The sequence below is a fragment of the Malaclemys terrapin genome, chromosome 7 (genome assembly GCF_027887155.1).
Source record: "Malaclemys terrapin pileata isolate rMalTer1 chromosome 7, rMalTer1.hap1, whole genome shotgun sequence".
Taxonomy (NCBI): domain Eukaryota; kingdom Metazoa; phylum Chordata; order Testudines; family Emydidae; genus Malaclemys; species Malaclemys terrapin.
Genome location: NC_071511.1, coordinates 63,068,542 through 63,080,843, shown reverse-complemented (window position 1 = coordinate 63,080,843; position 12,302 = coordinate 63,068,542). Strand labels below are relative to the sequence as shown.

Sequence of the window (12,302 nt, the reverse complement as noted above, 5' to 3'; positions counted from 1 at the left end):
GAACCTCACTTCTTCAGATGCAAGTGAGGTTCTTACCCACGAAAGCTTATGTTCCCAATACTTCTGTTAGTCTTAAAGGTGCCACAGAACCCTCTGTTGCTTTTTACAGATTCAGACTAACACAGCTACCCCTCTGATACTTGATAAAACTTGTGTAGGTACTTATAAAAGTGACTAATAGTGATTCAGATATAAAATAGGGAGACAACGTGACATGTACAGTATCTTGACTGGAAATATGCATTTCAATGTTAAATATTTGAGTCTTCCATGGAAAGACTTTCAGGTACTCCATGCAGTGGCCAATGGAGATACAGATTATCTGTCTGCTTCAGATACCCTGCTATGAATGTTGAAAACAAATCACATAGGCATTTAAATTGAAGACCCGAGAGACAAACATGCACAAATCAACTCCAAACTAACATTCAGGGTTTCAATGTACTGCATCGATATGTGGCTCAGTTCCAGTTATTTGAAATGAATGCTCTAGACTTCCTGCTTTGGGTCCATGCCTTGAGGAAAGGTCACTTTCATTTAGGGAGGCTACGGCTTTTGAAATTGACTCCCTTCATGTGGGACTCAATCCAAGAAAGGTATTTAGTGACTCTGGTGTAGACGCCGGGCCTCTTTTCTTTAGAACAGTCATCTCCCCAGCTGACGATCCCATACAGAGACATCCTGCCATTGTACTCGCAGACCAGTGGTCCACCAGAATCTCCCTGACAATGCAAATAAAAAAGATCACAATCTGATTTTTGAGGATACTGGAAAGCTAGGATAGAATGCTCAAGTAGCTTTTATGGTCAGCATTATATTTGTAAGGGAAGAGGCGGCCCCCTCAATGGGCTAGAGGGGAATGAGTTATATTACATGAAGTCCTCTGTCTGGTATCATTAGATTAGTACATGGAGCATTCTTGTTATAGAAGGCCTAAGCCAGGATGTCTTGAAGGATCAGAAGCCATTCCCCTTCCACCCTCACTTGGAAAAAGAGAAATAAATATTCAAGTGTCTGCCCATAAGAGAATTTTAGTGCTAATGGCAAGTCCTGTTCCCTCCTCCTCCAAGTCCGTGCATAGCCTGGTTCACAGTGTGAGGGTGGAGTGGAACAGAGCTGGATTTGAGGAACCTGTGGAATGGATCTGCATCTCCTCCAGGCTGTGGAGACCAGCTCTGCTATAGTTCTTTTCACATCCATGCACAGCTGGTTAAATGAAACTAGAGTAAACTGGGGAAGAAAAAGGGCAGATCCACTGCTGTGTACATCCACCCACTGCTGTTCCAACAGAGTGGCCATGCAGTAGCTGCAGAAGCTGTTACAGCCCTAGGCCATGAAACAGCACTGCTGCTCCTTCACAAGCTGGAAGGAGGTGGGGGGTGGGGGGAAAGATTGCTGCTCCTCCATCACCAGCAGAATATTTTCTGTATCACACCTGGCTACAGCAGGGTGAACTCCGCTGAATAACTGAGTTCTTGTTCAAAAAGTGACCCACAGTTCCTCTCTGCAAGGCCAGTAGACTTCAAAGATTCCAACTATGTACCATTAACACAGACCATGTGGATTATGTTAGAGAAACTCTGTCAGCAAATGGTTTTAAAACAAAATGTAAGCATTCCTACCTTGCATGCATCAGACTTCCACTGCACATCGCCAGCACACACCATGTTGTCATTCACCCTGGTTTGGTCATAGTATTCGTCCCGGCACAATGACTGTGATATTAAGTTCACGTTGGCTGTCTTCAATATTTTGGAATAGTAAATATCCCCTGCAAACAAGAGGAGCTTGATTAGATTAGCTTTCCCCCACAAACCCTCATGCTGTTACGTTCCCTCTTCATGCAGCAGAAGAAGTTAACTTGTCCACACAAAATATCAGTTTTGAGAGTACTACATCTTTGTTATACAACAAATGTTTTTATTTTTACTTTTAATAGATGAATAAGGTGCAAAAAGTATTGTTTCCATTAGAATTTTCTGATTCTCAAACAGACACAGGGCTTGATAACCTCTCTTAGTGGAGTCAAACCTGAAGTCTTTATTCATGCAGAAGACCAATCTAACTTTCAACTCTTGTCTGCAGCAGGAATGGAAGACGGGGCATGCTTTGTGTCTCTTGTATTAATTTGTGTAGTTTTATAGAGGTGTGAGGTAATTTTGGTAAGAGTTCTTCCTAGAACTGGGGCATATCAAGGGAAATTGACATGGAGAGTCAGAGATGGTGCTGGGATTCAGATTCCCAAAAGAAAGTGTGTGGCATAAAAGGAGGAAGACACTATTGAATTGTTGGCACGATGGGGCACATCAAAGCAGCCAATCTGCACGACTCATTGACTTGCGTAAATGTGATTGTTTCATCTGAGTTTGGTGGGTCTCAGTGGACACTGGTAGCACTGCATGGCTTTCTTTTAAAACTCCTATAACATGCACAAGCTGTGCTGCCCCAGACATGTGCTTCTTCTGCACTGCAGCAAGCTGCAGCTGTTATAGGGTGGAATTTTTAAAGGCACCCAAGGGAGTTAGGTACCCAGTGAGAGGTGAGCTCCATTCTCTTAGGCCCTTTGAAAATCCCCAGCCACTGCTCTTCATATAGTCACCTTCTGTCTCCTGGTTTTAAGATTTTTATACTTCTCTTCTAGTACCTATGTTTTGTTCCTCATTCCTGCCGAGGTTTTAAAGAAGGATTCTCCCAAGAATAAAAGTGTCCAAGAACAACTGGTGCTAGAGATTTCAGGAGAGGGGAGAGATCACACAGTGTATGGATAACTGCAGCAGGAAAGGGTGTGAAGAAGAAAGCTACTGATTGTTGGGGGAAAGTCGGACTACTCAGAAGGACTGTGGTTCCAAACACATGAATTAAAATCTATTTTGGAGACTGCTTAGTTTTAATACACCATGCTCAGGTCACATTGACTTGTTCTGTCATTCTCAAGACAAAAAAAAAAAAAAAAAAAATCCCCTCACCTTCGCTTCTAATTTGTATTAAAAAATGAACTTTAGTCAATTCCCCCCCCATAGCACAGTGCCTAGCTTTGTATACTGGGCAGACTTGAGTTGCTATGATGAAAAGCTGAAGTATAGAAGATTCCCAAGCTTGACTAGCCGTATATGCCCTCATGCTATCAGTTTACATTTAAGATGATATTCACTTACAGTTGTCTTCTTTCCCATAGCCAGAAACTTCACACTGGGAATTGTCCCTCAGTACTAGGTTTTCAGACGGTAAACAGATAGTTTTGACATATTCAGACTCTGCTGCACAGTGTCCGGAAGCAGACTTTATTTTCATGAGAGCTACATAAAAATCAAAGTGGTTACAGTTAATATTGTAAAGTAGGAAAATTATCAGCTGGAACAATAACTTTCCAACAAATGTTGTAATTCACATGCATTCTATCACACACCTGGGGCCTGATTCTGAGGTCCTTACTTAGAAAGACTATTATTTTAGTCACACAGATCTTTGCCAAATTGAAATTGGCAAGTTTTTCACCCTTTAATTTCATCCATCTGAGTGACAGTGAATGAAAAAACTGCGGTGAGTCTTCTCTTGAGTGAGACGTTAATCCCCAGGTGCTTCTTTCAGCATTTTGTAAGAGCACAGCTCCCTGACTTGAGTGGGGATGGCATCTACTGTCCCTCCAGCTGAGGATCTGTGGAGGAGGATGTGCTATGTTGCACTACAGCACTCAGCCACTAGATGCTGCCTTCAGATTTAAACAGTGGTTGAAACTTCAGCTGTTTTGAGCCTAGACCTGTGAAAACAAGGTGTCTGTCTTTTCTAATGGGTAATTGGAGGAAGGATGATGGAGTTGAGGGTAGCAGGTGAAAACTAGCAAGTCTGTATTGCATACAATGGAAATAGAAACGTAATGTCTGTATTTTGTGGGGGGAGAGGGCAATATGAAATCCATTTTGATCTACAGTCTTGGAAAGTGCCATGTAATGATACTTATCATTTACATTCCACTTCACATCTTCAAAGTGCTTTACAAACACTGACTTGCCCAAGAGGGAATTCTAGCCAAAACTAGGCCTAGTTATCAGGAGTGCCTGGCTCCTAGCATCCCCCTATTCCAACTATTAGATATTGCTTCTTTCTGCATCAGTACCCCTATTACAGCAGTGTACTTCATATGTGCTCAGGATTATAAAGCTGTATTTCGGACACCACTTACCAATATCATTAGTGAAGTCACCTCTTTCATCTGAATATTCATGATGATTGATGATTCTTTCCACCTTAAATGTTTGTTCTTTGTCATCATTAGCATCCAGCTTGGACTTTCCAAGAACAACCGTGTAGCCTGATGAATCCGTTCCTCTGGGAAGAAAGTAAATAAATGAGCCATGAAGACTATCGGGTTTCTGAGAGCAAGGGCAGGTTTTTTTTGTTTTGTTTTTTTAAAAATAATTTGGTTCATAATGTGAGCAACATCTTAGAGTCCTGTGAACTTCTCCCTTCTCATTCCATGTTTCAAAGGTCTTGTGTCAACTACAGTAACTTTTAATGTAGAAAAGTGAAGGTAGGCAGCTTTGAGAGTCTGAGCCTAATCACTTTTCTAATGGATTTGGGCTCCTGATTCCCTTGTTTAAAATGAATGGAAACTGGGTGTCCAAATCCCTTCAACTACTTAGAAAAACCTCCGCCCGAATGCATTTCTAGTTGGCTCTCTTGTTTCCAGCTGGTTCTATAGGTGTCCAGGGCTTTCTGGGCAATGACACCTCTTGAAGCTGTTAGAATTCAGAGGAAAGTCAGCTTTCCACAATCGCCAAATTTTCTGTGCAGGAGGTAAGCAGACCTCAGTCAGAGAACAAGTTCTGAGTTTGGGAAAACAGCTGAGCTAGAACAAAATCCTGACTGTAAGGGAGGGATAAATTGCTTTCTGAATTTGTTTTAAACTTCACCCTCAAAGCTCCGCTTTCTAGCAAAATATCTCCCTTTTGCTAAGAGGTTTCTAATGGCTTAACCTTCTCCCTGCTCTTAAAGAAAGAACAGTCCTGCTGTGGCTGAGTTACATGTGTGTGGTTTTTAGCCATGGGGCATTGCCCAAAGGAACAAAGCAAAAATAAATCGGCAGTAGACACAGGAGGGGTAATGAGTGCTTACAGTAGGGAGAAGCAGTGTGCAGCGGTAAGCACCCAGCAAGGGTCAATGAGGCTGCCACCGCACACAAATTTGTTCTGCCCCATTTTCCTTGAATAATGGAAGATGGTGGCTATCCAAGGCTGAGACTCAATAGTTGCAATGCTCCCGCCAACGATCTTGAAGTACTTGCTGGAGCTTCTCTGGCCACACGTGGGTTCTGTGAAAGGAAAGGAAAAACTTGTTGGAGGTGTGCTCAGATAGAGTGCACTCGTAGAATGATAAGTGAGCACCAAAATTAGCTTAAATACCACTACATCTGTCCAACAAATCTTCCAGAAAATGTGTTGTGATGTTCTCATTCAGTCACACCATCTAGCCCTTAAGAGCATGTACAATTCGAAATGGTGGATATTATGGGTTGAATCCTACTCGGAGATAATCTATGGAAGCTAGTGGGGCTGCAGAAGTGCAGTGGAGAAGAATTTGGCCCCCAGTTGTAGTAGGGGCCTCCAGTTTGAAATTCACTGTGTACTGTGAAAAGGTGCCTTAAAAACTAAAGGATCCCTCCTGCTCCTCTGTTTCGCACTCAACATATCTTGTACCATTCTTTTGTAGAAGTCTGGGGGTTACAGTCAACTTCAAATCTCCAAGTGATTTTCAAGTAAATCCTAACTTACCTCTTTCTGTGTGACACAGTTGTATGTTACAGTCTGTTTTCAAAGTCCGATATCCCCTCTTAATGTAACACCAGGGCTTAGCTTTTCCGTCCGGGTTTCTGGAAAATGAGGAAGACATGCTTTTTGTAAACAGTGCTTCTAAGTGCTAGTGACTCAATAAAACCTGAATTCCCCCTGAAGAGGGTTGTCAGGGGTCTTTTATTGCCAAGCATGTCAAAGAAGTATATTTGCAGAAGGACAAAAGCAAATATTTTATGCATAAAACCTGCAGCTCATCCATATTATTTGCTGCACTGGTACTTCTTTATAAGGCTCCTGAAGGAAGGGCTCAAGACAGCAAAGTTCAGAGAGCACCCAAATACCATTAATTTCAGTGGAAAAATAAGGGGGCTAGGCACCTTGGAGGACCAAGTCCAAATTTTAGCAAGCAGTCTTGGAAACTCCACTGAATGCATCCTGTCACTCCAGGTGTTCTGGGGAATAACCAGCCCAAGAGGTGTGAGAGCTTTAGGAATTACCTGCAGTAGTTGTGTTTCCCCAGTCCAAGCTGCAGGGCATTTCTCACACCAGCATGGTAATCCCACCTAATTAGTGAAGGGGAGTCCCACGATAAGCATTCTTTGTTTTTCTCATTCTTTGACATAGTCCCTCTGTAGTCCTGACCATTCTCAGTATAGCATTGGCTTTCAGTGTCTGAAATATGAACACAAAGTTGGCAGCATATTCTGGATTGTTCACAGTATTCCACAGTGGAAAGAAGCCAGGTGGTTCCATTCTAATGAGAAGCAGGATGAGATTCCTGTCACTGACACACTTAACAACAGACAGGTCAGTATGTGGACTGGAATGTCACTTTGTTGCTGTGTTCGACACATGTAGCTCTTAGACTAAATGTACATGTGTTTTGGTTCTCCCGAAAATACACAACAATCGTGTCTTGAATCAAATCTGTCACCTTTTATGTAAGGATCTCGGCATATTTCACTATCTAAGTCTCACAATATTTCTGAAGAAGAATGTAAAACAAATCAACTGTATTTTACAAACTAGTAACCTGAATTAGAGAGGTTGTGACCTTCTCAAGATTAGCTAGTGACAGAGTAGAGAATAGAACCCCAGAGTCCTGGTTTCAAGTATCAGGGGGTAGCCGTGTTAGTCTGTATCTACAAAAACAACAAGGAGTCTGGTGGCACCTTAAAGACGAACAGATTTATTAACAGATTTATTAACTAACAGAGTCCTGGTTGTCTTTTTCCTAATATTTAGTCATTGCTCCTTCCCCTTATGCATTAATACAAGTTAAGGCATATCCATTTGTGTTTCTATCAATGGTACTTTCATTTCTATTGGTGCATAGAAACTGAGATTAGAAACACCTTAAATTTAGAAAATGGGCAGTAGGGGAGGGAAGGAAGTGGAATATAGAATGGGAGAGGAACCACTGTACCATACCTATTTCACAGTGCTGTCCACTGTATCCTTTTGGACATAAGCAACGGTTAATCCGGGAAAAGAGTTGATAAGAAATGCAGGTTCCTCCATTTACACAGTTACAATCTGCAAGCAAAAGACACCAATAACCAAAGTTATAAATCCTTCAGTAGATCCATAAAGTGAAGGATAGTTGACGCATGTTTAGTATGTAACTAGTCCAAAGGAATTTTGTTGTCTAGTATGTGTTGTGTGATTATTGTGCATGGAGTGTATTTTGGCCACAGATTTTAGAGAGACAGAAATAGAAATATCAAGTATTTACCTTGATGTCCTGATTTATGTTTGCTTGATAGTATGTGCCGCTGCTGCCTGGTCAAAGCCTAAGGGGGGGAAATACAAATCTGTTTATTTTTTTAAGGAAAGTTTCTTACAGATTGTTCCTTTTTTTTATGTGCTCACTTTTGTCTGTTTCTGGAGTATACACAGACAGGCCCTAGCTCTGTTCCTTCCAGCATGCCTGCATCCCTAATGACTTTGTTAGTGTTAAATGCATGCAACTGACAGCAGAATTTGGGGCATTCAGTGCAGTCCAGGTAGGATGAGTGGGGATATAGTAAAAGTCTATTGCAGTAAAGTAGAATGCAAACACCCAACTGCTTCAATGTACCAAATCAACATTTCTTTTGCAGTTCTGCTAAGAAGGCCAAAGTTGCCTCAGAAACCAAGCCTATATGACCGGACAGTGAGCAAAGGGTCATTGGGGAAATCCACCTCCTTCCCATCCATCTACACCAGACAGTGGAATAAAGGCACAGGACTCATCCACCACTGCAGCCCTTTGCTTTTGGTAACCCTGCTGCGGATGCATCCTTGCTCTATGGTAGTGATGGCCAATGGATCTATACAGCAGTAGTTCTACTTGTCCGGTGTTCCAGATCCTGACTCTGCCTGGCACATTGGAACTATACTGCAGGCAGGGGCCTCTGCTCTAAAGCTGGAGAAGACCGAATTAGATTCCTAGTACACTGCCCCTTGGAGTGAAGGGGATTGGTCAGTGCAAAAGCAGGAATTGGCTACAGAAAGCTTTTGCTGCATCCATGTGCATGGACAGCATTGCCTTATGTGATACAAACTGATAGGAGCCAAAATATCCAAAATCAGAGTGGGGGTTGCGGGGGGCATTCAAATAAAGACTAATATTCTGCATTAAATCTCTGCTAATTCCTAGTACTTGACGTCCTGCATTGTGCTAGAATTAAGAAGAAAAAAACGTTAAGAGCAAAAATGTCAGAGGCTGTTGCTCTCTCCATCCTGTCTAATCCCCATCTAAGTTCTCTCCAGGAAACCACCTTAGTTTTTCCTCTATATCCATAGTAGGCAGTAGAATCATAGGTGACAACTACAGGAAAGAAGGTTCAAACCACAGTTGTCATAGAAAAAAGCCTGGTGCATACATGTGGCAGAAAGCAGGATGGTAATAATAGGCCTAGTTCAGTGATGAAAGGGGAAGCTTTTATCATATGGTCAAAAATGGAAATAAACAGGATCTGTGCTGAATGGGTGGCTGTGCTTGTTGCGAAACTTACAGATTCTAGGCTTGTGACGAGTGCCCCCAGCATAACTGAGATAATGATGAATAACTTCATGGCGTTGGGTAAGTCGTGACTTGGTTGGTTCCTCTTCTACCTGCAGTATTTCTGCTTCTGAAAATAAAAGAGGAACTTAAAGTGGTGTTGTGTCTTGGAGTGCTAGGTTACAGTTGTTCATCCAGCAGCTTGAACCACAGTACGCTTAGGAGAAGGAATAAAGAATAAGTTGCATGGACTATTTGCCCTTCTTTCCTATGAACTAAAAGAGAGCTGGTTGTCTGAACCTGGTCTCAAACTCGTTTTAAAGGATAGCTTCCCTGTAGATTTATTTTGCTAATGCTCCTTCACACCTTTCCTGGAGCTAGAAAGCTTTTGTTTCTTGAGACCTCTACCCTACCAGCTGGAACTGGAAGCTGGGCAAGTCTAAACAGACCCACTCTTGTGACTTGCTCTAAGCTAAGGATTTGCTTGCAATCTTCACCTCGAATCACTCGACCATGGTCAGTTCAGTAACATTATTTTGCATCCTTCTCCCTGGTGCAAATTTAAAACTACTCATCTGTATAAACTCAAGTAAAAGAGTAGAGGGGCTCAGGAAGTGGAGAGCTCCCCTCTTTAACCACAACTGCAGAAAAGAGCCACCGATACAGAATTCAGTGACAATGTTGTTCGGTTGCTGTCCAACTGTGGTTGCCTAGTCTCAATGGGTGTTTAATAGTTCATGGCCATATTTTCAAAGTGCTCGGCACCCAAAATTGCAGCTGCAGTCTCAGGAGCGCTCCGCTCCCATTTAAGTAGCTAATTTGTTCTCAGTCAGAGCTGCTGAGCACTCTAGAAAACCCGGCTTCTTCAGGTAGGTGCCTGTATAGGATTCTTTTCAAAATCTAGCCTTTTTTCTCCACCCTCCCCCATTTATTTACAGTATAAAAAGTTGGCAAATAAGAGACGGTGGGGCATATTTTGCCTTGGTTCTGCACATGCAGTTGCCACTGACAGCCAGAGGAGTTGTGCATGTAGAGCAAAGGCAGCATAGCATGTTAATAGTAATCTGCCTATAGGCGACTAGTTAAAAAAAAACAAACAAATTGGTTTACAAAACATGATGGAAGAAGGGAAAAAAAAATGATCATAAAATGGCTGTTTTCACCATTCTAAAGAAAATCAGCACAGCTAATTGGAATGTTTTTCCTCCCCCCTGCAATCAGACATTACATGCCCCAAAATCCAAAACAGGGGCATATATCTAAAAAAATGTCTAGAGTACCTTAAGTATAAGAAGCACCAGTATACTACTGCAAGAAATAAATCATTCCTCAGGTAGCTAGACAAATACACGTTTTTCAAATCCATTTTAGATTGCAGAAAACTTATTGTTCTGTTTACAAACAATATTTGTATTGCACTAGTTGACTGCAATTCTTAACAAGTTTAAAATGAAACATCAGTCATTGATATTCCAACATTAATTTTGCAAGCTCAGTTCTTTAGAACCCCAAATCATAAAATCTTGCAGGCTGCAGTGATAGATATTTTAAAGTTGCATTATATGATGTTTGGAGTGGGAACTAGCAATTGAAATTAACCTTTCAAATTGCTAAAAATATAACTTGTGCCTGTGGGTTTTAAAAAAAACAGACACTCAGTTCCAACTGGCATGGCATGCTGTATGTATGTTTATAAAATACAGTTAGATTGTAAAGGCATTGCACTTACCACTCCACTAACAATGCGGAAGGCTTGCAGTGTTCTGTGCTGTCTCAGCAGCAAGTTTAGTCTTGTTAGGTCCTTTAGCAATCTGAGCCCTGTGCTCGGTTTCTCACTGTTCTGCAGAGGAAGTGCATCTCTATATAAACCCTTAGCCTGAAAGATGATTGGCTGGCTCCAACTAGCATTCCAGCCCAATGACAAGATTGATACCGGTTAAGGTTGTCTCAAGCTTTGCACCCTTGGGAGAATTTTTTTTTTAGAAAAGAGGTCACTTAACTCTTTTCAAAGAAAAACCTATCAGAATGACTCAGAGGGGAATTCTAATCTCTTCCTACTGTAGTTTCACTGCGAATCATTTATAATCTAACAGTTAAATGTAGTCTGAGTTAGCTCTTTGTAGAGTTCCTTATCTTAATGTGTCCTCCTGGCAGTCAATAATCCTTACAGCAGTATCTAAATATGGGTGAGACTTTTGATAAGGGAGGAAATGCATTATTTGTGTTGTAATAGCACCTAGTGATTTATTTTTGTATATTTTATATATTTTTATGTAAGTTTATATAGCACTGTCTATACTGAAGGATGCCACTGCTTTACCATCTGAGTTCAGTTAGGGCACACCTGTAGACTAGGGCAGAATTTGACCCTATATATTAGGGACATAATATAGCCACCACTTAGGGATGAAGGGCACGTGTTGTGCACCAACAGAACTACACAAAGCTTTTAGAACAGTGAATCAAGAATACCGTCTCTAGATGAAACTCAAGAGGTAATTTTGAATTAGCAGAATAGATTACCCCAGCTGCAATTTGGCTAGAACACAGGATTCAGGGAGTGGGGATCAATTGTTGTTCTATTGAAAGTGATTTGCCCATTACTACATGGCACCCTCTATTCCTGAGAAATATTCTATGGGATCTTTCTAATAATCAAAGGATTTCAGAGGTTCAGTTTTGTCATGTCTGAAAGAACATTCAGGAACATGGGTGTTTCTTTAGGTATTAGACTGGGGATGAATCCTAAGATATTGAGTCTAAGAAAGCTGGCCCATCTGAACATCCGTGCTTGAAAAGGGACTTGTCTGTTACTAACTGACCAGTAGAATTTGGGCAACATCCTACATATGTCTGGTCTGAAAGATAGATGGAAGTCAAGGATATTGATCGAACATCCCTGGCAGAGCTGCTGTTTGGTGACAGCAGGGGAATGGTTGGAATAATGAGGAGGGCTTGGGCTCTCCAATTATCTATTTTGAATAAAATTGCTCCCTCAAATATTTTCCCACCTTATGTTGTGACTTTGTAGTGGGATGGTGAATGGCAACAACACCAGCACATAATATTGTGCAACAATATAATGACATGGAATAACATAGAACTTCTCTGACTCCTATATCTCCTTCTCCCCTCAGTTGGAGCTTGTAGAGGGATTACTTATGCTCTCAAATCCTATACTCTGTTTATGCAGCCAGGGCTGCTAGTATTAGAACAGGTCATTCATTTGATGAAAGCAAGTTGAGCTTATTGTTACTATATCGAGTGGGGATGAAAATAGATTAACTTGGAAGCCCCAAATTGAGGGTGAGTAGAAAACCAACCATGGCCTTTCAGCTTCATTAGAACCACTCATTTTTCTTGCCATGGTGATTTAACGTAATCATTTGAAGAATAGTCCATCTTGGAAATCCATGATTGAGCTACCAAAAGTAGAAAATGGCTTCAACAGGGCTTTATAGGGTGTAAGTCAGCAAAGCCCTTGCTCTAGATTTTTAAGGAAACCCAGAAGATTGGGTCACTTGCTG

At 41.4% G+C, this 12,302-nt stretch overlaps 1 protein-coding gene across 1 annotated transcript; it reads right to left on the bottom strand.

Moving 5' to 3' along the window:
- Positions 1 to 471: 471 nt before the first annotated feature.
- Positions 472 to 10,592, bottom strand: PLAU (plasminogen activator, urokinase). Its single transcript, XM_054035746.1, has 11 exons — positions 10,505 to 10,592; positions 8,789 to 8,905; positions 7,525 to 7,582; positions 7,221 to 7,325; positions 6,287 to 6,461; positions 5,769 to 5,866; positions 5,113 to 5,308; positions 4,181 to 4,326; positions 3,156 to 3,296; positions 1,623 to 1,771; positions 472 to 722 (listed from the first exon to the last, which is right to left on the bottom strand). Exons 2-11 carry the CDS (start codon positions 8,846 to 8,848, stop codon positions 534 to 536), a joined length of 1,317 nt encoding a protein of 438 aa, XP_053891721.1. The 5' UTR covers positions 8,849 to 8,905; positions 10,505 to 10,592; the 3' UTR covers positions 472 to 533.
- Positions 10,593 to 12,302: the final 1,710 nt, after the last annotated feature.